Source organism: Onthophagus taurus, chromosome 3 (assembly GCF_036711975.1).
Source record: "Onthophagus taurus isolate NC chromosome 3, IU_Otau_3.0, whole genome shotgun sequence".
NCBI classification, from domain to species: Eukaryota; Metazoa; Arthropoda; class Insecta; order Coleoptera; family Scarabaeidae; genus Onthophagus; species Onthophagus taurus.
In genome coordinates this window covers 19,171,654-19,198,555 of record NC_091968.1, presented here as the reverse complement: position 1 = coordinate 19,198,555, position 26,902 = coordinate 19,171,654, and the positions used below count along the sequence as shown (strand labels likewise).

Here is a 26,902-nt window from a genome sequence, read left to right as displayed (position 1 = left end):
TCCGCAAAAGATTTGAGGAAACCTTAACTGGAAAGAGATCTTAAAATTATTTCAAAGCGATGTCATTCCTTCCATCCCGATAATGTTAACACAACTCAATTCCAACGTCAGTTATTCCAACAGGATGGCGCGCCACCACACTTCAAGAAGCTTTACTAAATCAGTTTTTGACACTCAGGGAATTGTTTAAAATAATTGGTTGCCATAGTTACTCATGGCTACTGCTATTTTTATCATTATACAAATTTGAAGTAATTAAACTTTAAAGTAATTTTTCTCGAAAATTTTCTTATGTATCCAATATTAATGTTAACTGTAATAGATTCAGAAAAAAATCCTCTTTCATACTCCGTAATAAAAATGGGGGATTGTTATTTGAAAAAAATATCGAAGACGTCATAACTGGCTTAAAAATGGCGGAAAAAATTTGAAATCTGCACCAAAAAATTGCAAAAAATTTAAATCTTTAGACCCGTTTCAGGGATTTTTCCATAAACCGTTTATTATGATTTTATCGCCTATATCCGTTACTTTAGGGACACACTGTATATGTGTGCTTACCAGCTCTTTCAACGGTCAGTCGATTTCTTCTTTGACTGTGAATAAATCCTTGTCTATAAATAAAGTACTAAATTCTAATATTTTATTGATTATACCAACGCAACGTGCTGAAAGTTCTTTCCGTAGCTGCTGTAGATGCTGGCAAGTTTAACACTTCCGCGGACACAATGACGTCAGTATATGCACATATGCAGTTCTGTCTGCGAAAGTGTTAATATATCCGAAGCTAGTAAGTTCAAGCGTTTACTGGAACAGATTCCACGTAACGCCATTTAATTTTTCATTAGAGATGACCAAGTCTTTTGCAAAGAAACCGCTTCTCACTTTGTATATTCGGCAAATTCAGTAGTTATTGTTTTCAGAATCATTATGCCTCGGATGACTTTTAGCTATTTCAAAAATAAATTCTGTGGCAATCAAATGTTGTTCTGGGCTTAAATATCGTCCTCTATTTGCTGGTTCCAGTAAATTAGCAGCTATATGTATCGGTTTTATCGATTTATTCATTCTTGACATTAAAATACCTTTAATTGTGTCTTGCTCATCTTGAAGTATCGATGTTGATAATAATTGTCGTGATATAGCAGCTTCTATTTTCAAAATGGCATCAAAAACCTTTGATATTGTAGGAGCATTTGCTTCAAAATATTTAATCCAAGTCCCTGGGTATTCCCCGATTTTCTTGATATTACAGACATCATAGAGCAATTGTAACTGAATCTTGGACGATAGATGTCTCTTATAGCCGATGTTGAACAATATTTTAATCTGTATTTAGAGCGTTACTTTACGAGTAAAATTACGGTAACATAGCAGGTAATATTACGTAATATTACTTAAATTACCAGTAATATTACTTTTTACGTCACTATATGTATTGCATAATTTTGATTTTTTAGAACAATAACTAGAACAACAAAGAAAATCTGATTTTGCCAAAAATGGGCCGAGTTTTTATTTTTTCTATTTGCCGCTTTGGAACAATGTAGAACAACTATGAAACCAAGGGCGTCGCCAGAGAGGGGCAGAGGGGGGCCACTGCCCCCCCCCCTAGAGGCAGATTCGAAAAAAAAATTAAAACACAATAAATATACATCTCGAGTACTGAACAACTATCGATTGGGATGTCATATTTTGATCAGGAAACCAAGGAAGTTCAAGAAGTATTCCTCGGATTCGTCAAGCTTGATGCTTTGGATGGGAAATGTATTGCAAAAGCAATAGATGAGTTTTTGGCAGAAGAAGATCTTGATCCGGACAAATGTATCGGTTTAGAAGGTGATGTGCAAGCAATCTTACGCAGAAAATATAAAAAAGCTTTGTTCTTTCATCAAAGGAAGGTACCATCAAAGATATTATTACATTTTTTCAAGAATCAGTTTTGAGACGCAAATTGATACCAAATATTTCCAAGCTTTGCGAAACAAGGTGGAGCGAGAAACACAAAAATATTAGTGTTTTTAATGAGAATTTTCCTATTAGGTATAATGGAGGCCTTTGAAACCTCGTCACGGGAAGAAAATAAGAATAAATAATGCGACTAGAAAAAATACTTATCAACTCCATGCAGCAGCTTCTAGAGCTTCGTTTATTCTCAACTTTATTTTGATAGCCAAATACTCGGCTATGATGGAACCTGTGGTAAATGTGCTCCAATCCGTAGTTTTGAATGCAGTTAAGGCATTTATAGAAAGGCCTTTTGGAATTTATAGAAAACCACTGTAACGGTCCAGAAAACATCACAAATGGATTTATTAGGGACGCTACTATCGTTGCAGAAAAACTTGGACTGGGAGAAAACATGAAGTCCGTGCCCCGTATTTTTGAGAGACAACAACATCAGAACAACCACCCAGCAGCAAGCCCCTCAAAATTCTGGCGGAGATCTTTAATAATACCATACTTAGACTCGATTATTAATTCTTTTGAAGTTCGTTTTTCTGAAGAAAACGCCCCGTCATTTTCCTTATCTAAATTACACCCAGCTCAAATGTTAAACATGTCCCTTGAAGACCTCGTAGAAGCTGGTGAAGTCTTTTCCCTATTTTACAATTTATCAAATATCAACAAAGAAATCGAACTATGGAAAAAACTATGCCAAGATAAACCTGACTCAAAAGAATTAAGTGTTGTGGATGTCATAAAAGATGCCGACATTTTTTTCCCTGAAACGAGAAAAGCCTTTATAATTTTGGTCACTTTACTCTGCACGACATATACTGTTGAACGATCTTTTAACAGCTTGAGGACAATAAAACCTGGCTTAGAAGCACTATGGCAGAATGTCGTCTTGAGATGATGAGTGTGTATAGGAACCATATTTTTGAGAACTTTGATGGTTTTATTAATAATCTGGTTGAACAATTCGCGAAGAAGCCACGAAAATTATGTTTTAAACAATTTGGTGTTTTTGTTTCAATTTTTTTGTCCTGCTTATGGTTGTCTGAATTAACGTTATGTTTTAGTTCCAATAAGCAACAATAAATAGTAGGTGTAATCGATTTTGACTTTTATTAACTTTGGGTAGGTTGTCAAAATTGTATTCGCGCCACTTGTTATCTTATTATTGGGTAATTAGAAAGACATTTTGCCATGCTTAATAGCTTATTCGAAATGTAAGAAAACAGAGAAGTTTTTACAATAATTGGTACGCCAAATGTATTATCAAAATTTTGAAATAAACGCTCGTAAATGAACACATTATTTAAAAATTAACTTAAAAATCGAATATTTCACACCCTATATTTTTAAAGCATCGAAATATTTAAAATGTTTTTCAACTTAAAATGTGTATTAGAGTGTAATCTATCCAGAGAAGTCAATACATTGCCAAAGAAAGCGTTATTACTCTCTAAATTTCAAGATTTGTAAGAGTATGTACTCAACTTGTACAAAAAACAAAAAATTGAAATAACTCCTAAACTAGTCAGCTTTGCATAAGGCATATTTGGCTTAATCAACTACAAATGAGCTCTAGAACAACGTATTTCAATATTCACGTTTATGTACCAGGGTTATCGTCCTCTATTTGCTGGTTCCAGTAAATTAGCAGCTATATGTATCGGTTTTATTGATTTATTCATTCTTGACATTAAAATACCTTTAATTGTGTCTTGCTCATCTTGAAGTATCGATGTTGATAATAATTGTCGTGAAATAGCAGCTTCTATTTTCAAAATGGCATCAAAAACCTATGATATTGTAGGAGCATTTACTTTAAAATATTTAATCCAAGTCCCTAGGTATTCCCCAATTTTCTTGATATTACAGACATCATAGAGCACTTGTAACTGAATCTTAGACGAGAGATGTCTCTTATAACCGATGTTGAACAATATTTTAATCTGTATTTAGATATCACTTTTTACGTCACTAGATGTATCCCATAATTTTGATTTTTTAGAACAATAACTAGAACAACCCAGAACAACAAAGAAAATCTGATTTTTCCAAAAATGGGATTTTATTTTTTTCTATTTGCCGCTTTGGAACAATGTAGAACAACTCTAGAACAACTATGAAAAATTTAATTGGCTAACTTCTCGCACTCGTGTAATCGTTGGGTTGTATTTGAAAAATATCGAGAAGAAATAATGACTTCATAATCTCTTAATAGACCGACAGACGGTCGCCCTAAATAAATTTGCCGACATCGATGAAACGGCGACCTACAGGCAGATGCGTTCTCAAACGTGTTTATTCTTGTCCGTCGGTTGCAAGTATACAATTTCAATTTGTATAAACCAAAGAAATCTTCCTGATAATTCTCCAACATCTACGTCTGACCATGATGTTATTCACGCAGCTAATTCTTTAACCATCTCATTTATAGATACTCACAAAACTACAATAACTACTACTTTATGGTTATCTAAAGTTGTACGATAAGTTGTATTTAATAATCCATATTTACAAAATGCTATCAGAATTAATCCAGAAAAGAAGTGATAACTTTAACTAAATGAAGCACAATGAAGTCTACATAAAAGTTGGTACACATAAAATCTAGAATACACCTAAGAGAAGTTAAAACATGGCAAGCTGCGATCCGTGGCGTCGTTCCGACACTAGCGCCCCCCTCTTCACCGTTCAAGCCAACTCCACGCCGCCCGCGTTTCCTTTCGGACAGTTCGGCTCCGACCTCCGACGGGAAAGGTTGTGCGGCCCTTTACTGAAATGTACTGTATAATACACGGCGAACACTACCAAGTCGTATTTAAATCATAAAAAACGAGATACTCCAGTTTTGACGATTTGTATCAAACAAAAATTTCATCAACAATAAAAACCACCCCTGTATGCGGTGACTTAAAAATATTTTTACGCGTCTTTTGTGTTCGTTTCCGTTAAAGTATTGAAGTTGAACCAAAAAGAAGTTTTCTTCTCCATCTGACCCGGGGTATCGTCCGAGTTCAGTTTGTGAAACCCGTTTTCGTTCTTTTTTTGTTTTTTTAGTTTTGGTCCGTTCGGTTTTTGTTTTAATTTTGTTTGTTATTCTTTTTTATTTGGTGGTATCGGTGATATTCTGTTGTTTTTCGAGAGTGTGCCGAAGAAGCTAAAAAAGAGAGCAGCGAAAGAGAGAAGTTTGTGAAAAAGTTTTGTAACTACGACACCGTAAAAGCTGCGTTATCCACGTGCTACGCCACCCTCACTTGTTTACAAACAAAATGGCGCGCGGCGAGAAATTTTCTAGCGTGTTTGTGATCATCAGGAACGTGCAGCTGCTACTCGTTTTTCTTCTGTTTATTGCTACCGGTGCAAACGCCGACTTTGAGAATAGTTGGACGATGTATATGGAACAACCTTGTTGTTCTGGTACTGCAAACCATCACGTCAGACATCATAGAGGTTTGTCTTTTTTTTTGATTTATTCTAGAATGTTGCAGAAAAATTAATTTAAGGTCCAAAAGCTATCCTGCTTCTTTCACCCACTCAGTATCAAACTTTAAAGTGCCATTATAATTTGCTCAAAACGCATTTTGAAACTATTCAGAATTCATGTCTTTAAATCCTATTTATGGAAGCCAAGAAATAATTCTTGCAGCAAATTAAAGCTTAAATCTTCTTCTTGCAGGAAATATAAAGCTTATTGTTTTGAGACTAAAATGGTCTAGTAAAAAGATTTTAAAGTAATGATGAGTTTTAGAAAAATCGCAAAATTCAAAACCTTGTGGAGGTCTTATTTATGGAATCTAAGACATAATTTTTGCACTAAATTACAATTTAAAGCTTCTTCTTTCAAACAATGTGAAGTAACAATGCGTTTTTGAAGTTTTAAGTAAATCGCAAAAAAATGATAAAATTCAAAAACTTGTGGAAGTCTTATTTATGAAAGCTAAGAAATAATTTTTGCACCAAATTAAAGCTTAAATCTTCCTCTTCCCGAAAATATAAAGCTTATTGTTTGGGGATTAAAGTGGTCTTGTAACAAATTTTTAATGAAATGATGCGTTTTTAACGTTTTGATAAACTACAAAAAAAAAATGATAAAATTCAAAAAGTTGTGGAAGTCGTATTTTTGAAAATTATAAAATGAGTTTTATGTCAAATTAAAGCTTAAACCTTCCTCTTTAAGATAACATATAATTTGTAGCTTCAATTTGAAGTGGATTGTATCAAAAATATTTTGAAATAAAAATGTCAAGTAATAATGCGTATTTAAAGTTTTAAGTAAATCGTAAAAAAATGATAAAATTTAAAAAGTTGTGGAAGTCTTATTTATGAAAGCTAAGAAATAATTCTTGCACCAAATTAAAGCTTAAATTTTCCTCTTTCAGAAAATATAAAGCTTATTGTTTCAAGATTAAAGTGGTCTTGTAAAATTTTTTTAATGATATGATGCGTTTTAGACATATTAGATAAATCGCAAAAAAAAATGGTAAAATTCAAAAACTTGTGGAGGTTTTATTTATGAAAACTAAGAAATAATTCTTGCTACAAATTAAAGCTAAAATTTTCCTCTTTCAGAAAATATAATGCTTATTGCTTCGGGATTAAAGTGGTCTTGTAAAAAAATTTTAAAGAATTGATGCGTTTTTGACGGTTTAGATAACTCGCAAAAAAAATAATGAAATTTAAAAACTTGTGGAGATCATATTTATGACAGCTAAGAAATATTTCTTGCGCCAAATTGAAGCTTAAACTTTCTTCTTTCAGATAATATAATGCTTATTGCTTCGGGATTAAAGTGGTCTTGTAAAAAAATTTTAAAGTATTGATGCGTTTTTGACGTTTTAGATAACTCGCAAAAAAATGATAAAATTTAAAAACTTGTGGAGGTCGTATTTTTGAAAATTATAAAATGAGTTTTATGTCAAATTAAAGCTTAAACCTTCCTCTTTAAGACAACATATAATTTGTAGCTTCAATTTGAAGTGGATTGTATCAAAAATATTTTGAGATAAAGTTCTACAAAAAACTTCGAGAAAAACTTTCGAATTTATTTCAAAAAATCGTATAAAATCGAGTTGTTAGAAAGTCTTTCTGATCTTTTTATTAGTTATAAAAGGAAATCTCGCCTATTTAATGAACTAAACCGTTTTCAAAAATTTCTTTTCGTTTTTGAGATATTGTAAATTTTATAACAATATTAGTATTTTATTAAAATTAATGATTTTCAAAAAATTGTTCTGACCGTCTTTATTGCAATTATAATGCGATTCTTGGTTTAAATTAAAGATTAAAGTATCTACTTTAATTTGAGTAATAACAAATTATTGTAACATTAAAATAGTTCTTGTAAAGAAATAATAATTGAAGAGATAATTCTTTCAAAATAAATATTTGTTATAAAAATTGATGATTTAAAAAAAATCGTTCTGGTCGTATTTATTGGAATTTTAAAGCGAATCTTGGTTTAAATTAAAGATTAAAGTATCTACTTTAATTTGGTTTATAACAAATTATTGTGACATTAAAATTGTTTTTGTAAAAATAATTGAAGAGATAATTCTTTCAAAATAAATATTTGTTACAAAAATTGATGATTTTCAAAAAATCGTTCTAGCCGTATTTGTTGGAATTTTAAGGTGGTCTTTGGTTTAAATTAAACCTTAAAGTATCTACTTCAATTTGAGTAGTAACAAATTATTGTCACATTAAAATTATTCTTGTAAAAAAATAATAATTGAAGTCATAACTCTTTCAAAAAAAATAGTTGTTATAAAAATTGATGGTTTTCAAAAAATCGTTCTGGTGGTATTTATTGGAATTTTAAAGCGATTTTCGGTTTAAATTAAACCTTAAAGTATCTACTTTAATTTGAATAGTAACAAATTATTGTAACATTAAAATGGTTCTTGTAAAAAAATAATAATTGAAGATATAATTCTTCCAAAAAAAATAGTTGTTATAAAAATTGATGATTTTCAAAAAATCGTTCTGATCGTATTTATTGGAATTTTTAAAGCGACTCTTGGTTTAAAGTAAACCTTAAAGTATCTACTTTAATTTGAGTAGTACCAAATTATTGTGACATTAAAATTGTTCTTGTAAAAAAATAATAATTGAAGAGATAATTCTTTCAAAATAAATAGTTGTTATAAAAATTGATGATTTTCAAAATATCGTTCTGGTCGTATTTATTGGAATTTTAAAGTGATCTTTGGTTTAAATTAAACCTTAAAGTATCTACTTCAATTTGAGTAGTAAGAAATTATTGTCACATTAAAATTATTCTTGTAAAAAAATAATAATTAAAGACATAATTCTTTCAAAAAAAATAGTTGTTATAAAAATTGATGGTTTTCAAAAAATCGTTCTGGTCGTATTTATTGGAATTTTAAAGCGATTCTTGGTTTAAATTAAACCTTAAAGTATCTACTTTAATTTGAGTAGTAACAAATTATTGTGACATTAAAATTGTTCTTGTAAAAAAATAATAATTGAAGAGATAATTCTTTCAAAATAAATAGTTGTTATAAAAATTGATGATTTTCAAAAAGTCGTTCTAGCCGTATTTGTTGGAATTTTAAGGTGATCTTTGGTTTTAATTAAACCTTAAAGTATCTACTTCAATTTGAGTATTAACAAATTATTGTCACATTAAAATTATTCTTGTAAAAAAATAATAATTGAAGACATAATTCTTTCAAAATAAATAGTTGTTATAAAAATGGATGATTTTCAAAAAATCGTTCTAGCAGTATTTATTGGAATTTTAAGGTGATCTTTGGTTTAAATTAAACCTTAAAGTATCTACTTCAATTTGAGTAGTAACAAATTATTGTAACATTAAAATTGTTCTTGTAAAAAAATAATAATTGAAGAGATAATTCTTTCAAAATAAATAGTTGTTATAAAAATTGATGATTTTCAAAAAATCGTTCTGGCCGTATTTATAGGAATTTTAAAGCGATTTTTGGTTTAAATTAAACCGTAAAGTATCTACTTTAATTTGAGTAGTAACAAATTATTGTGACTTTAAAATTGTTCTTGTAAAAAAATAATAATTGAAGAGATAATTCTTTCAAAATAAATATTTGTTATAAAAATTGATCATTTTCAAAAAATCGTTCTGGCTGTATTTATTGAAATTTTAAAGCGATTCTTGGTTTAAATTAAACCTTAAAGTATCTACTTTAATTTGAATAGTAACAAATTATTGTAATATTAAAATTGTTCTTGTAAAAAAATAATAATTGAAGAGATAATTCTTTCAAAATAAATATTTGTTATAAAAATTGATGACTTTCAAAAAATCGTTCTGGCTGTATTTATTGAAATTTTAAAGCGATTCTTGGTTTAAATTAAACCTTAAAGTATCTACATTAATTTGAGTAGTAACAAATTATTGTAACATTAAAATTATTCTTAAAAAAAAAAGTTGTTACAAAAATTTATGACTTTCAAAAAATCGTTTAGCCGTATTTGTTGGAATTTTAAGGTGATCTTTGGTTAAAATTAAAGATTAAAGTATCTACTTCAATTTGAGTAGTAACAAATTATTGTGACATTAAAACCGTTCTTGTAAAAAAATAATAATTAAAGAGATAATTCTTTCAAAATAAATATTTGTTATGAAAATTGATGATTTTCAAAAAATCGTTCTGGTCGTATTTATTGGAATTTTAAAGCGATTTTTGGTTTAAGTTAAAGCTTAAAATATATACTTTAATTTGAGTAGTAACAAATTATTGTGATATTAGAATTATTCTTGTAAAAAAATCATAATTGAAGAGATAATTCTTTCAAAATATATATTTGTTATAAAAATTGATGATTTTCAAAAAATCGTTCTGTATTTATTAGAATTTTAAAGCGACTCTTGGTTTAAATTACACCTTAAAGTATCTATTTTAAAATGGTTACTTACAAATTATTATAACATTAAAATTACGCCTTCAACATTAAAAATTAATTCTTGTCGAAAATGAAATTGTAGGGGTGGGCGTTTTGGACATCTTCGAGTTATGTAAAAGGCGTTATGGTACATTAGAATTCTATGGGAAATAAAATGTTTAAAGATGACACACCCACGAGGTGAAGCTCAAAAATTCTTCTTCGTTCATGAAGAGTTATAAAACCGAGATGAATCATACGGTTGATTTTAGTTCTATAAAGTCGAGTTATGAAACTTGAACGTTTCGCATCAAGTTTAATTAACGAGTAATTACGAACGATATTCCTTGTAAGTGAAATAATTTTATTGTCAGCGTCGGTTTCTTTTAGCTTGCTGCACCTATACAGTTACTTAATTGATTTATTGATGACCGATTTTAACTTCTTTCTATACCTATATTAAGAAGACATTACGAAGGTATTAAAAGGACGTTGAGGTTAAAAGAAAGAGAATGGTTCCTTATCGAAACCCATAACGCAAAATGTAACATTGTTTCTATCACTTCTACGAACGGGAATAACCTCAGAAAGGGGAGAGAAGATCGCCGAAGCTCTACCATACAAAGAACCGGGAGAAGAAATAATGATACGTTTCGAGAACGCACACACATAGACCGAAAGGAAGGTTTTCCTTCTTACTCTATAGACTGGTTTCTCTTGGGGTCTCTTCTACGGATTGTTAGCTCGAATAATCAAGGTAGATTATTTTCTGGCTGCATACCTGACGTTGCTGGAATTTCTTTTAAACACAAAACGTTCGTGTAACGCTTCGATAACAATGATAAAATTTAATAAAAACTTCCACGATAACGTTAACCTATGTACACATTTTAATTAAACATTTGATTAATGACATATTAATTTAAATAAAAAATAAACTGCCAACACGTTTACGTAAAGCAGAATTTTTTTCTTCTTGAACATCCATAAGGGGGTGCTTCGTCATCCTTCAAAATCGATCTTTTCCCCCCACGGCTGTGATTTATTACTTAATTGTCCGCTAATTTGTAGCATCTCGTCTATGGACCGTTGATTAATGACACGAATAATAAATCGCTTAAATCGAGCGAAAACTTAAAAATGCGAAACATAACCTGTTTTGCATTATCGCGGATTTCACTAAAGGCGAAATTAATTAAATACGAACTTTTTAAGGCATAATTAAATAATATATAACGTGCTTATCGATGCATTAAGAATCTCGATCAATTAAAATTAATTTCGAACGTTTCGTGCCATATACATATATCAGATGTCCGAATCTAATTATTTACACTGTTTAATACGATTTTAGCAATGGACGTTTATCATTGCGGATTAGATACTTATTAACGTTCTAAAGTGTCATTATGCATCACTTTAACTTGATTTATTCCGGCGGTAATTATTGCGAATTATACGAACGGTAATTGATATTAATTGGCGGTGGATTAATTATAATCCTTGTTTCTTGTTAAATGATAATGGAAAAATTAAAATGTTAGTTTTAGATACAGAAAAGATTAAGCTTTATAACGGTGTATCCCGTCTTTTCTATCTGTAAAAATAAGGAAGATATTAGAAAAATGTTTTTGCTCTACACTTTGTGACAACATCTTGTACAGAAAAATCATTTATACAAAAGTTGTAGCAAATTTAATTTTCTACAACATTGAATTATAATGTTTTTGCTCCCCGATGCACAAAAACCGAGAAATTGAATAAAAAATGAGCATTCTTCAAAATTTGTCACTTTTCATAAACATTTTCGTTTATTTCCTGTTATGAATTTTAATTAAGAGTGAATCGTCAATTTTTCAATAAATACTATTTTAGTTTTTAGTACAGAAAAAGTCAAGCTTTCGAACGATATATTCCGTTCCTTTCTATCTGTAAAAATAAGGAAAATATTGGAAAAAGATAGGAAAAAGGTTTTTGCTTTACAGGTTATAATAACACCGGGCGTGCTTTGATAAATACAACTCGTACAGAAAAATCATTCATACAAAAGTTGAAGCAAATTTAATTTTCTACAACTTTGTTTATTATGTATTTGCTCCCCGATGCATAAAAACCGAGGCATTGAATAAAAAGTGAGCATTCTTCAAAATTTGTCACTTTTTATAAACATTTTCGTTTATTTCCTGTTATGAATTTTGATTAAGAGTGAACCGTCAATTTTTTAATAAATACTATTTTAATTTTTAGTACAGAAAAGATCAAGCTTTCCAACGATATATTCCTTTCCGTTCTATCTGCAAAAATAAAGAAGATATTGGAAAAAAATAAAAAAAGGTTTTTGCTTTACAGGTTATAACAACGCCGGGCGTGCTTTGATAAAAACAACTCGTACAGAAAAATCATTCATACAAAAGTTGAAGCAAATTTAATTTTCTACAACTTTGTTTATTATGTATTTGCTCCCCGATGCATAAAAACCGAGGCATTGAATAAAAAGTGAGCATTCTTCAAAATTTGTCACTTTTTATAAACATTTTCGTTTATTTCCTGTTATGAATTTTGATTAAGAGTGAACCGTCAATTTTTTAATAAATACTATTTTAATTTTTAGTACAGAAAAGATCAAGCTTTCCAACGATATATTCCTTTCCGTTCTATCTGCAAAAATAAAGAAGATATTGGAAAAAAATAGAAAAAGGTTTTTGCTTCACAGGTTATAAAAACGCCGGGCGTGCTTTGATAAAAACAACTCGTACAGAAAAATCATTCATACAAAAGTTGAAGCAAATTTAATTTTCTACAACTTTGTTTATTATGTTTTTGCTCTCCGATACACAAAAAGCGAGAAATTGAATAAGAAGTGAGTATTCATCAAAATTTGTCACTTTGCATAAACATATTCGGTTTTTTCCTGTTTTGAGTTTTAATTAAGAGTGAATCGTCGATTTATTATTAAAAGCAATTTTAGTTTTTACTACAGAAAAGATCAAACTTTCCAATGATGTATTTCGTTCCTTTCTATCTGCAAAAATAAGAAAGATATTGGAAAAAAACAGGAAAAAAGTTTTTGCTTAACAGTTTATAACATCGCCGGGCGTGCTTCGATAAATACAACTCGTACAGAAAAATCATTCATATAAACGTTGTAGCAAATTTAATTTTCTACAACATTGTTTTATTATGTTTTTGCTTTTTGATGCACAGAAATCGAGAAATTGAATAAAAAGTGAGCATACTTCAAAATATGTCACTTTGCATAAACATTTTAGATTTTTTCCTGTTATGAATTTTAATGAAGAGTGAATCGTCAATTTTTTAATAAATACTATTTTAGTTTTTAGTACAGAAAAAGTCGAGCTTTCGAACGATACATTCCGTTCCTTTATATCTGTAAAAATAAGGAAGATATTGGAAAAAGATAGCAAAGGTTTTTGCATTACAGGTTATAATAACACCGGGCGTGCTTTGATAAATACAACTCGTACAGGAAAATCATTCCTACAAAAGTTGTAGCAAATTTAATTTTCTATAACATTGATTTATCATATTTTTGTCCCCCGCTGCAAAGAAGCCGAGTAATTGAATAAAAAGTGAGCATTCTTCAAAATTTGTCACTTTTCATAAACATTTTCGTTTATTGCCTGTTATGAATTTTAATTAAGAGTGAACCGTTAATTTTGTTAATAAATACTATTTTAGTTTTTAGTGCAGAAAAGATCAAGCTTTCCAACGATATATTCCTTTCCGTTCTATCTGCAAAAATAAGGAAGATATTGTAAAGAAATAGGAAAAAGGTTTTTGCTTAACAGTTTATAACATCGCCGGGCGTGCTTTAATAAATATAACTCGTACTGAAAAATTATTCATACAAAAGTTGTAGCAAATTTAATTTTCTACAACTTTGTTTATTATGTTTTTGCTCCCCGATGCACATTAACCGAGAAATTCAATAAAAACTGAGCATTCTTGAAAATTTCTCACTTTGCAAGATTGCAATTTTCGATTTTTTCCTGTTTTGAATTTTAATTAGGAGTGAACCGTCAATTTATTAACAAATATCATTTTAGTTTTTAGTACAGAAAAGATCAAGCTTTCCAAGGATATATTCCTTTCCTTTCTATCTACAAAAATAAGGAAAATATTGGAATAAAGTAGGAAAAAGGTTTTTGCTTAACAGTTTATAACTTCGCCGGGCGTGCTTCGATAAATACAACTCGTATAGAAAAATCATCCATACAAAAGTTATAGCAAATTTAATTTTCTACAACTTTGTTTATTATTTTTTTGCTCCCCGCTGCACATTAACCGAGATATTCAATAAAAACTGAGCATTCTTGAAAATTTCTCACTTTACATAAACATTTTCGATTTTTTCCTGTTATGAATTTTAATTAGGAGTGAACCGTCAATTTATTAATAAAAACCATTTCAGTTTTTAGTACAGAAAAGACCAAGCTTTCCAACGATATATTCATTTCCTTTCTAACTGCAAAAATAAGGAAGATATTGGAAAAAAATAGGAAAAAGGTTTTTGTTTAATAGTTTATAACATCGCCGGGCGTGCTTTGATAAATACAACTCGTACAGAAAAATCATTCATATAAAAGTTGTAGCAAATTTAATTTTCTACAACACTGAATGATAATGTTTTTGCTCCCCGATGTACAAAAACCGAGAAATTGAATAAAAACTGAGCATTCTCCAAAATTTTTCACTTTGCATAAACATTTTCGGTTTTTCCCTGTTTTGAATTTTAATTAAGAACGAACCGTCAATTTATTAATAAATATAATTTTAGTTTTTAGTACAGAAAAGATCAAGCTTTCCAACAATATATTCCTTTCCTCTCTATCTGCAAAAACAAGGAAGTTATTGGAAAAAAATAGAAAAAAGGCCTTTGCTCAACAGTTTGTAACATCGCCGGGCGTGCTTCGATAAATACAACTCGTACAGAAAAATCATTCATACAAAAGTTGTAGCAAATTTAATTTTCTACATCATTGATTCATTACGTTTTTGCTCCCCGATGCACAGAAACCGAGAAATTGAATAAAAAGTGAACATTCTTCAAAATTTGTTACTTTGCATAAACATTTTCGGTTTATCTCTGGTTTGAATTTTAATTAAGAGCGAACCGTCAATTTATTAATAAATATAATTTTAGTTTTTAGTACAGAAAAGATCAAGCTTTCCAACAATATATCCCTTCCCTCTCTATCTGCAAATATAAGGAAGTTATCGGAAAAAAATAGAAAAAAGGGTTTTGCTCAACAGTTTATAACATCGCCGGGCGTGCTTCGATAAATACAACTCGTACAGAAAAATCATTCATATAAAAGTTGTAGCAAATTTAATTTTCTACAACTTTGTTTATTATGCTTTTGCTCCCCGATGCACAGAAGCCGAGAAATTGAATAAAAACTGAACATTCTTCAAAATTTGTCACTTTGCATAAACATTTTCGATTTTTTCCTGTTTTGAATTTTAATCAAGAGCGAACCGTCAATTTATTAATAAAAACTATTTTAGTTTTTAGTACAGAAAAGATCAAGGTTTCCAACGATATATTCATTTCCTTTCTAACTGCAAAAATAAGGAAGATATTGGAAAGAAATAGGAAAAAGGTTTTTGTTTATGTTTAACAAAACATAGACAACAAAACTACAAAATTACATAGACATTGAGAATTTTTCAAAATTTATCACTTTGCATAAACATTTTCGGTTTTTTGTAGTTTTAACTTTTTCTATTTTTGATACAGAGAAGATTAAGCTTTGAAATTATGTATTCTGTTCTTTGCTATCTTTAAAGATAAGGAAGATATTGATACTTTAAACTGCCTCGTCCAGTTTTATAGCCATATAATTTATTTCCATGTTTACAGAGGAACTTCGTGAGATTATTTCAAGTATAAATTTTGATTAGCTCTTTTGTAACAGATAGCACGTGTCATGGAAGTGCCACGTTTAAGCCGAAACGGTCTGCGAAATAAAAGCGATTTTTATGACCGGCAGGGTCCGAGGATCTCCTCAGGGCACTTATTTTTCGCTTTCAGTCGCCGACACTTTCTCGCTTATGGACTTTCTTACTGGCCATAACGTTGCAAGGGGATTGAGTTAGGAAAGTTTGCGATAAGTGCTGGAAATCTCTACGGCTACTGGACGCTGTATATCACACCTAAAGGAACGTTTTATTTTTTTATTTCATTTTTTTCTTCGTCTTCCCCAACAAACCCATAATAACTGCTAAGGTTTATGATTTTGTTGGGTAATAATAATCATTAAAGAACACCTGCGTGCTTTGAGTTGGTTATGATTAAACTGAAACTGCATTATGCGCATAAAACAATACAGAGACCCGAGTAATCCGTTCGCTAATACGATGACTGCGCCTAAAGAGCTTTACCGAACCGAAGCTTCTACTCTAGTAGTAGTAGAACACCCGTAGTGTGAACTTTCTAAAGCTGCACGCGATCTGTCCAGTAAGCCGAGATACAACTTCGATTTTAATCAACATAAAGTTGTCCGAACAGGTTCATATAAACTCTCTTATGAGGTATTATTATTCAACATAGAATAGAATATGCACGTAAAAATTAATGTAATAAGTTTTCTTTTAAAACGTTATTTCCCGGACGAAATAAACTCTTTGTTCCACTGTAAAAGACCGACTTGAGACTTTGAAAAGGAAACAAAGTGGTCAGGATGCAGCACTAATTGGCGAGAACAATGACAGGATGTAAACGAAGTATTTTAAAAGAAAAATACCATTATATAAAATATACATTAACGCCAAAATCACCATAAAAACAGTATTTTACCAAATTACATCATAAACAATCTCAAGATCCATATCGCGATGATTATTATTGCTAAGGTAGTTTACTTTATGCCTCCCCATTTCCAAGTAAACAGCCCCTAATGTCGCTTTAACCAGATTGCCGCTCTTGCCCTAACGACGTGTCAATAAATCAATGGCTTTTAGCCGCGAGTTCTCTCTTTCGTGGATAAAAGCTAAACGCACACCTTTCTAAACGATATTAAAGGGAAATATTACCACGAAATGTTGTTTTTCGCCCCCTTTTTCCTCGTGTCCATAAAGATGATTACTTATGCACAAAAATATCTTAGGCGAAGTATCTCCTAAAAGACAAAGAAAACGAAGTACAAAGGAGCCCTCGTATTAATTACAATGACTGGACCGTTTTTTTAATCCTCAGCGGAGAACATAAAGAATTAGTTAAAAAGAAATAAAATGGAATAAAAACTACGCAATTCTTCTATTGTTACGAGATTACAAGAAAAGCAACTTGTTTTAACATTTTCTTTTTAATTGTCACAAATTAAAATTAAAAGTGTATAAAATTAAACATTGAAAACATGTATAAGAGATGTAAAGGTTTTCTAATACAAAGCGAAAGGTGGATAAAGATAGAGGGAAACTTTGTAACGAATAGATCCCCATTCAAACGACTACAAAATTTACAATTGCATTAAAGTTAATTGTCCCCTTTGATTCGTCATAAAATTTTCGATGAATAGGGTCTAAATGAACGTCCTCTCGCAACATTCGTCTTAATTAAGGTTCTGCAGACGCCAGATGTCGTGCCTTAACGAGAAATCAACGATAAGAAGAAAATGGGGACCGTGTAAAACTCAGCAACGGGATTAAAGTAAATTCCTCATATTATCTAATGTACAAGAAGAAAATTACATCGAGAATTTTTAAATTTTAGTTTTAATTGGATTTCTTTAAGCGTTATTAATTTTATTGTTAATTTGAAGTGTGTTGTAATTGTGTAAAATTAAGTTGCTACTTTACTCACCGTTTTTGCACGTCGGGAAGCAAAACTATTACAGATCAATGTTATAGAGAATAAAATTTGCTACAATATTTGTGTGTATAATTTGTTTGTACGAAATTTGTTGAACTACAAGCGGTAATGTAACAAAATGCGTAATAAATAACTTTGCTTTTTTATTATCATTTGAGATAAATAGATTTTAAAGCTTACTCTTTTCTGTACGAAAAACTAAAATAGTATTTAGTAATAAATTAAGGGTTCGCTCTTAATTAAAATTTAAAACAGGAAAAAATCGAAAATGTTTGTGTAAAGTGACAAATTTTGAAGAATGCTCACTTTTTATTCAATTTCTCAGTTTCTGTGCATCAGGGAGCAAAAACGTAATGAATCAATGTTGTAGAAAATTAAATTTGCTACAACTTTTGTATGAATGATTTTTCTGTACGAGTTGTATTTATCGAAGCACACCCGGCGATGTTATAAACTGTTGAGCAAAAGCCTTTTTTCTATTTTTTTCCAATAACTTCCTTGTTTTTGCATATAGAAAGGAACGGAATATATCATTTGAAAGCTTGACTTTTTCTGTACTAAAAACTAAAATCGTATTTATTAAAAAATTGACGGTTCACTCTTAATTAAAACTCATAACAGGAAATAAACGAAAATGTTTATGAAAAGTGACAAATTTTGAAGAATGCTCATTTTTTATTCAATTTCTCGGTTCCTGTGCATCGGGGAGCAAAAACGTAATGAATCAATGTTGTAGAAAATTAAATTTGCTACAATTTTTGTATGAAAGATTTTTCTGTACGAGTTGTATATATCGAAGCACGCCAGGCGATGTTATAAACTGTTGAGCAAAAGCCTTTTTTCTATTTTTTTCCGATAACTTCCTTATTTTTGCAGATAGAGAGGAAAGGAATATATTGTTGGAAAGCTTGATCTTTTCTATACTAAAAACTAAAATTATATTTATTAATAAATTGACGGTTCGCTCTTAATTAAAATTCAAAGCAGGAAAAAACCGAAAATGTTTATGTAAAGTGACAAATTTTGGAGTATACTCAGTTTTCATTCAATTTCTCGGTTTTTGTGCATCAGCGAACAAAAACGTAATGAATCAATGTTCTGGAAAATTAAATTTGCTACAACTTTTGTATGAATGATTTTTCTGTACGAGTTGTATTTATCGAAGCACGCCCGGCGATGTTATAAACTGTTAAGCAAAAACTTTGTTCTTATTTTTTTTCAATATCTTCCTTATTTTTGGAGATAGAAAGAAAAGGAATATATCGTTGGAAAGCTTGACCTTGTTTGTACTAACAACTAAAATAGTATTTAGTAAAAAATTGACGGTTCACTCTTAATTAAAATTCAAAACAGGAATAAACCGAAAATGTTTATGCAAAGTAACAAATTTTGAGAATCTTCAGTTTTTATTAAATTTCTCAGTTTCTGTGCATCAGGGTGCAGAAACGTAATGAATCAATGTTGTAGAAAATTAAATTTGCTACAACTTTTGTATGAAAGATTTTTCTGTACGAGTTGTATTTATCGAAGCACGCCCGGCGATGTTATAAACTGTTGAGCAAAAGCCTTTTTTCTATTTTTTTCCAATAACTTCCTTGTTGTTGCAGATAAAGAGGAAAGGAATATATTGTTGGAAAGCTTCTGTACTAAAAACTAAAATAGTATTTATTAAAAAATTGACGGTTCACTCTTCATTAAAATTCATAACAGGAAGAATTCTAAAAGTTTATGCAAAGTGACAAATTTTGAAGAATGCTCACTTTTTATTCAATTCCTCGGTTTTTGTGCATCGGGGAGCAAAAATATAATAAACAAAGTTGTAGAAAATAAAATTTGCTTCAACTTTTATATGAATGATTTTTCTGTACGAGTTGTATTTATCAAAGCATACCCGGCGATGTTATAAACATGTGTTAAGCAAAAACCTTTTTCCTATTTAACCAATATCTTCCTTATTTTTGCAGTTAGAAAGGAAATGAATATATCGTTGGAAAGCCCGATCTTTTCTGTACTAAAAACTGTAATACTATTTAGTAATAAATTGACGGTTCACTCTTAATTAAAATTCAAAACAGAAAAAAATCGAAAATGTTTATGCAAAGTAACAAATTTTGAAGAAACCTCACTTTTTATTCAATTTCTCGGTTTTTATGCATTGGGGAGCAAAAACATTATGATTCAATGTTGTAGAAAATTAAATTTGCTACAACTTTTGTATGAATGATTTTTCAGTACGAGTTATATGTATCAAAGCACGCCTGGTGATGTTATAACCTGTAAAGCAAACACCTTTTTCCTATTTAACCAATATCTTCCTTATTTTTGCAGTTAGAAAGGAAAAGAATATATCGTTGTAAAGCTTGATCTTTTCTGTACTAAAAACTGAAATAGTTTTTATTAATAAATTGACGGTTCACTCTTAATTATAATTCAAAACAGGAAAAAACCGAAAATGTTTATGCAAAGTGACAAATTTTGGAGAATACTCAGTATTTATTCAATTTCTCGGTTTTTGTGCATCGGGGAGCAAAAACACTATGATTCAATGTTGTAGAAAATTAAATTTGCTACAACTTTTGTATGAATGATTTTTCTGTACGAGTTGTATTTATCGAAGCACGCCCGGCGATGTTATAAACTATTAAACAAATACCTTTTTCCTATTTTTTCCCAATATCTTCCTTATTTTTGTAGTTAGAAAGGAACGGAATATATCGTTAGAAAGCTTGACCTTTTCTGTACTAAAAACTAATGGTTCACTCTTAATTACAATTCAAAACAGGAAATATTTGAAACTGTTTATGTAAAGTACAAAATTTTGAAGAATGCTCAATTGCTGCTTAATTTCTGGGTTCCTTTGCATCAGGGAACAAAAATATAACAAATCAATGTTGTAGAAAATTAAATTTGCTACAACTTTTGTATATATGATATTTTTATATTATTATTTATTGAACCACAAGCAGCGATGTTATAAACTGTAGAGCAAAAACCTTTTCCCTAATCTTCTTCAAATATCTTCCCTATCTTTACAGATAGCGATGAACGGAATACATCGTTATATAGTCTGTTCTTTTCTGTAATACCATTTAAAAACTAATACACCACTAACTAACACATTGACGGTTCAGTGTCATTCAAAATTGGGAAAAACCGAAAATGTTTATGTAATTTCTATCAAATTTTCAGTTTGTTTGCATCGGGAGACAAAAACATAATAAATCAATATCGTAGAAAATAAAATTTGCTACAACTTTTGTATGAATAATTTTTCTGTACGAGTTATACTTATTGAGCCACAAGCGGTGATGTAACAAAATGTGCAACGAATGACTACCTTCTCTTTTAGTCGATATCTTCATTATCATTTAAGATAAGATAAAACTGAATATATCGTTTTAAAGCTTAAGCTTTTCTTCAGCCAAAACGAATACAGCATATATTAATATATTAGCGGCTCATTCCTAATAAAAATTCTTAATACATCGTGTTATCTGTAAGTGGCTTTCAATTTAACAAATTTTAATAACTTTTAATCGATTCTAATAATCCCACTCAATATATTTCAAAACCTTTTAGTGACTCGTAATTACTATAAATAATTACCAATTGTTCCGAATAACTTTAAACAACGTGTTTCGTGACTCTTCCTATGTTTAATGTTGAAGGAAAATGCGATTAACTTCAAAAATATGTGTAGAATCGAATCGATGTAAAATCTTTTTGAAATCTTCATGCATTCTAAACAGAAGTGTGTTATTTACAATGAAAATATCTATGTACATTATCAATAAAACTATGTATTTTTCAGTGGTGTAATCCGCTTTGCAAAATCACTTTTAGTTTTTGAGATATAAATGTTTGAAATTGAGATTTTTTTCTGTTCTCTAAGACTAATATTGAACCATCTCACTTGCACTTTGTGAACATTAAATCTTGATAGATATATTTTATTTAATTTTATAGATAAAATACTTTTATCAAAGTATAAACATTCGCGTTCAATTCTCAGTTTCTGTATTAAACGTTTCTTTGATTCTATCTTTCGTTTTATTATATCATGTTTAGACGTACTTAAATAATTTTTAACGTTGGATTTAAAGTTGCTTTTAAAATTATTTTTAGAGAAATTTCTTTTAAATTCCTTTAAACCACTCTAACGATAACGAAAAACACGTTCGGTGTTTACTGGATGTATTAAGACATTTAAGCGGTAGTTTAGATAATGTCTGGTTTATATTTCACTCTTATTGATACGAAATCGTAAACGAAAAAGTCTTCTCTATAAAGTAAACCTAGAACTTAAACAACTACGTATATAATGGTACCGGTAGTAATAAAATCAATTTCTTCATCCAAAAAAGAAGGGGGATGACCAACATATGTTCGTTTTAGTGACTCATATGCTATGTTATATAAGTAATCGTATATAACTAATAAACCATGACCCCCTCTTAGGGTTGTTGACTAATCTCGTTGTTTCCACTCCAAAAATATTTGATTAAGGATTAACAATAAAATGAAAAAAAATTAACAAAGAAATTAACCACACAAGTTGATCCCAATACGATTAATAAACGACCATAAATCAATATGCTTTGTTATATAATTGATACTATTGAAGTTATCGCTGTCGTAATTCATACATAATGTGATAAAACTTTCTCTAATTGGCGTGTTTCGTTTTGACCCCAAACGCGTTGCAAGAACCGTAAAGTATACGATTAGTTTTCTTAGCGTCGTCGTCTCTGACAATTTTCTTTTTTATCGCCCCGAGGGGTGAACACCACCAGGTTTATTATACCTACAAGGGGAAGTTTTTGGAACGCCAGGTGGTTAGACCGTCATTCTTAGAAAGGACAGGTGGTGGAAGAGATGTACATTTTCCCTAATAAACCTATCATAAACCTATAATAAACCCCCTCTAGTTGTAATAGAAAATATTAACCAACGCCAAAAAGAAGCAACAGAAGTTAAAGAAGTAAAAGAAGCAGATGGTGTCCATAATTATTTAAGGAATTTTATATTTATAAATTTACTTAGTTAAATGCTTCTTGTAATTATCTGCATCCGGAGTCGTATCTACTTTATTGTGATGAGTAAAGAGGTGATTCTTATATCAAAATGAAGCTTATTCTTTCCTCTTTAAGATGGTGTATGATAAGTAATATGTTGAATTAGAAAATTTTTGAGTAAAAAGTTCTTAAACTGATGTTAGATTAATTTGTCATTTTTTGACTAGTGTTAATTAAAGAAAATCATATCTAATTTAATTTTTGGCCCAAGAAAGTGATAATGATATCAAAATAAAGCTCAAATTCTCCTCTCTAAGATGCTATGTAATAAATAATGAGTTGTATTGGAAAATATTTGAGAAAACTGAAATCTCAAAATGATGTGAGGTTAAATAAAACTTTCAAAACTGATTAAAATTAAAAAAATCATATCCACTGTGGTATGATGAGTAATAAAATGATTTTTATATCAAAATGAAGCTTATACTGTCCTCTTTAAGATGGTGTATGATAAGTAATATGTTGAATTAGAAAATTTTTGAGTAAAAAGTTCTTAAACTGATGTTAGATTAATTTGTCATTTTTTGACTAGTGTTAATTAAAGAACATCATATCTAATTTAATTTTTGGTTCAAGAAAGTGATAATGATATCAAAATAAAGCTCAAATTCTCCTCTATAAGATGCTATGTAATAAATAATGAGTTGTATTGGAAAATATTTGAGAAAACTGAAATCTCAAAATGATGTGAGGTTAAATATAACTTTCAAAACTGACTAAAATTAAAAAAATCATATCCACTGTGGTATGATGAGTAATAAAATGATTTTTATATCAAAATGAAGCTTATACTTTCCTCTTTAAGATGGTATATGATAAGTAATATGTTTAATTAGAAAATTTTTGAGTAAACAGTTTTTAAAGTGATGTTAGATTTTTTGTTCATTTTTTGACTAGTGTTAATTAAAGAAAATCATATCTAATTTAATTTTTGGTTCAAAAAAGTGATAATGATATCAAAATAAAGCTCAAATTCTCCTCTATAAGATGTAATAAGTGATGTGTTGAATTAGAAAATTTTTGAGAAAAATGATATCGTAAAATGATGTGAGGTTGAATAAAAAATTTAAAAACACTAAAATTTCAAAAAATTATGTCTGCCTTATTATAACTTGTAATGAAATGATTTTGATATCAAAATAAAGCTTATACTTTCTTCTTTAAGATGGTATATGATAAGTAATGCGTTGAATTAGAAAATTTTTGAATAAAAGGTTCTCTGATATCAAAATAAAGGTCAAATTATCATCTATAAGATGGAATGTAATAGGGATGGTACGGATAGTGATTTTGCGAAAAACCGGATATTCGGCACTCCCTTCGGCCGCATATCCGGTTATCCGGCATATCTATCCGGCTATTATGGTTATAATTTCTGGTGCATTTCTGAAGTGATACCCTACATTGCCACATTATTGTGATATTTCAATAAAGATGAAATTAATAAGAAAGCTCCAAGATCCAAGATACAAAATGAACTTTTTTGATACTGATTTAATTAACGAAGCAACTCTAAAAAGATGATACTTTAATTAATAATTGGCGATATTTCCACAAGGATTCTTCAAGAAATGAATTTTATAGCGAATTTTGAAAGTCGAAAATTTTATCATAACTTCAAATATTGTTTTCTCAAAAACTAAAAGTTATTTTTCAACACGGGTTGGTTCATTGGAAAGAAGACACTTTTATTAACACTTTGGGAAATTTTCATACTCATATTCCAAGAAATGGATTTTATACGAATTTTTAAAACTTAATCGGCGAAAATTGCAAAAAATCGAAAAAATTGTCGATTATTTCAAAAATTTATTTCTCAAGAACTAAAAGTGATTTTTCAAAACGGCTTTTTGCATTAAAAGGTGGATACTCTAATTAATACTTGGTCATATTTCCACAAAGATCCTTCACGAAATGAATTTTATAGCGAATTTTGAATGTTATCGATGAAAATTGCAACATCGAAAATTTTATCAAAACTTCAAATATTGTTTTCTCAAAAACTAAAAGTTTTGTTTCAAAACGTGTTGGTTCATTGGAAAGAGGACACTTTTATTAACACTATGGGAAATTTTCATACTCATATTCCAAGAACTGGATTTTATACGAATTTTTAAAATTTAATCGGCGAAAATTGCACAATTCGAAAAAATGGTCGATCATTTCAAAAAATTATTTCTCAAGAACTGAACGTGATTTTTTAAAACGGCTTTTTGCATTGAAAAGAGTATACTTTAGTTAATAATTGGTGATATTTCCACAAGGATCCTTCAAGAAATTAATTTTATAGCGAATTTTGAAATTTACCGATGAAAATTGCAACATCGAAAATTTTATCAAAACTTCAAATATTGTTTTCTCAAAAACTAAAGGGTATTTTTCAAAACGTGTTGGTTCATTGGAAAGAGGACACCTTTATTAACACTTTGGGAAATTTTCATACTCATATTCCAAGAACTGGATTTTATACGAATTTTTAAAACTTAATCGTTGAAAATTGCAAAATTCGAAAAAATTGTCGATCATTTCAAAAATTTGTTTCTCAAGAACTGAAAGTGATTTTTCAAAACGGCTTTTTGCATTAAAAAGAGTATACTTTAGTTAATAATTGGTGATATTTCCACAAGGATCCTTCAAGAAATTAATTTTATAGCGAATTTTGAAAATTATCGATGAAAATTGCAACATCGAAAATTTTATCAAAATTTCAAATATTGTTTTCTCAAAAACTAAAAGTTATTTTTCAAAACGGCTAGTTTCATTGGAAAGAGGACACTTTTATTGACACTTTGGGAAATTTTGATACTCATATCCCAAGAACTGGATTTTATACGAATTATTAAAACTTAATTGGCGAAAATTGCAAAATTCGAAAAAATTGTCGATCATTTCAAAAATTTATTTCTCAAGAACTAAAAGTGATTTTTTAAAACGGCTTGTTGCATTAAAAAGAGTATACTTTAGCTAATAATTGGTGATATTTCCACAAGGATCCTTCAAGAAATTTATTTTATAGCGAATTTTGAAAACTGTCGATGAAAATTGCAACATCGAAAATTTTATCAAAACTTCAAATATTGTTTTCTCAAAAACTAAAAGTTATTTTTCAGGACGTGTTGGTTCATTGGAAAGAGGACTCTTTTATTAACACTTTGGAAAATTTTCATACTCATATTCCAAGAAATGGATTTTATACGTATTTTTAAAACTTAATCGGCGAAAATTGCAAAATTCGAAAAAATTGTCGATCATTTCAAAAATTTATTTCTGAAGAACTGAAAGTGATTTTTCAAAACGCCTTGTTGCATTAAAAAGAGGATACTTTAATTAATAATTGGTGATATTTCCACAAGGATCCTTCAAGAAATTAATTTTATAGCGAATTTTGAAAATTATCAATGAAAATTGCAACATCGAAAATTTTATCAAAACTTCAAATATTGTTTTCTCAAAAACTAAAAGTTATTTATTAAAACATGTTGGTTCATTGGAAAGAGGACACCTTTATTAACACTTTGGGAAATTTTCATACTCATATTCCAAGAACTGGATTTTATACGAATTTTTAAAACTTAATGGGCGAAAAATGCAAAATTCGAAAAAAATTGTCGATCATTTCAAAAATTTGTTTCTCAAGAAATGAAAGTGATTTTTTAAAACGGCTTTTTGCATTAAAAAAGGGATACTATAATTAATACTTGGTGATATTTCCACAAGGATCCTTCAAGCAATTAATTTTATAGCGAATTTTGAAAATTATCGATGAAAATTGCAACATCGAAAATTTTATCTAAACTTCAAATATTATTTTCTCTAAAACTAAAAGTTATTTTTCAAAACGGGTTGGTTCATTGGAAAAAGGACACTTTTATTAACACTTTGGGAAATTTTCATACTCATATTCCAAGAACTGGATTTTATACGAATTTTTAAAACTTAATTGTTTCAAAAATTTATTTCTCAAGAACTTAAAGTGATTTTTCAAAACGGCTTTTTGTCGGGATTGTTATAATGAGGTTGTTAATAACAAATCTGATATAAATAATGTGGTCAATTTATATTTAAAAATTATTTTTTTTATCAATTTAATTTTTGGTCCAAAAAAGTGATTATGATATCAAAACAAACCTCAAATTCTCCTGTATAAGATGGT

General features: G+C 29.4%; 1 protein-coding gene across 1 annotated transcript in view; it reads left to right on the top strand.

The window, feature by feature from the left end:
* Nucleotides 1-5,097: 5,097 nt before the first annotated feature.
* The window catches only part of LOC111417634 (Semaphorin 2a), a 384,677-nt gene continuing 362,872 nt past the window's right edge, over nt 5,098-26,902 (top strand). Inside the window, exon 1 of the mRNA XM_071195145.1 lies at nt 5,098-5,409. Coding sequence (XP_071051246.1) covers nt 5,229-5,409 — 181 coding nt within the window. The 5' untranslated portion in view covers nt 5,098-5,228. The remainder of the gene's footprint in view (nt 5,410-26,902) is intronic.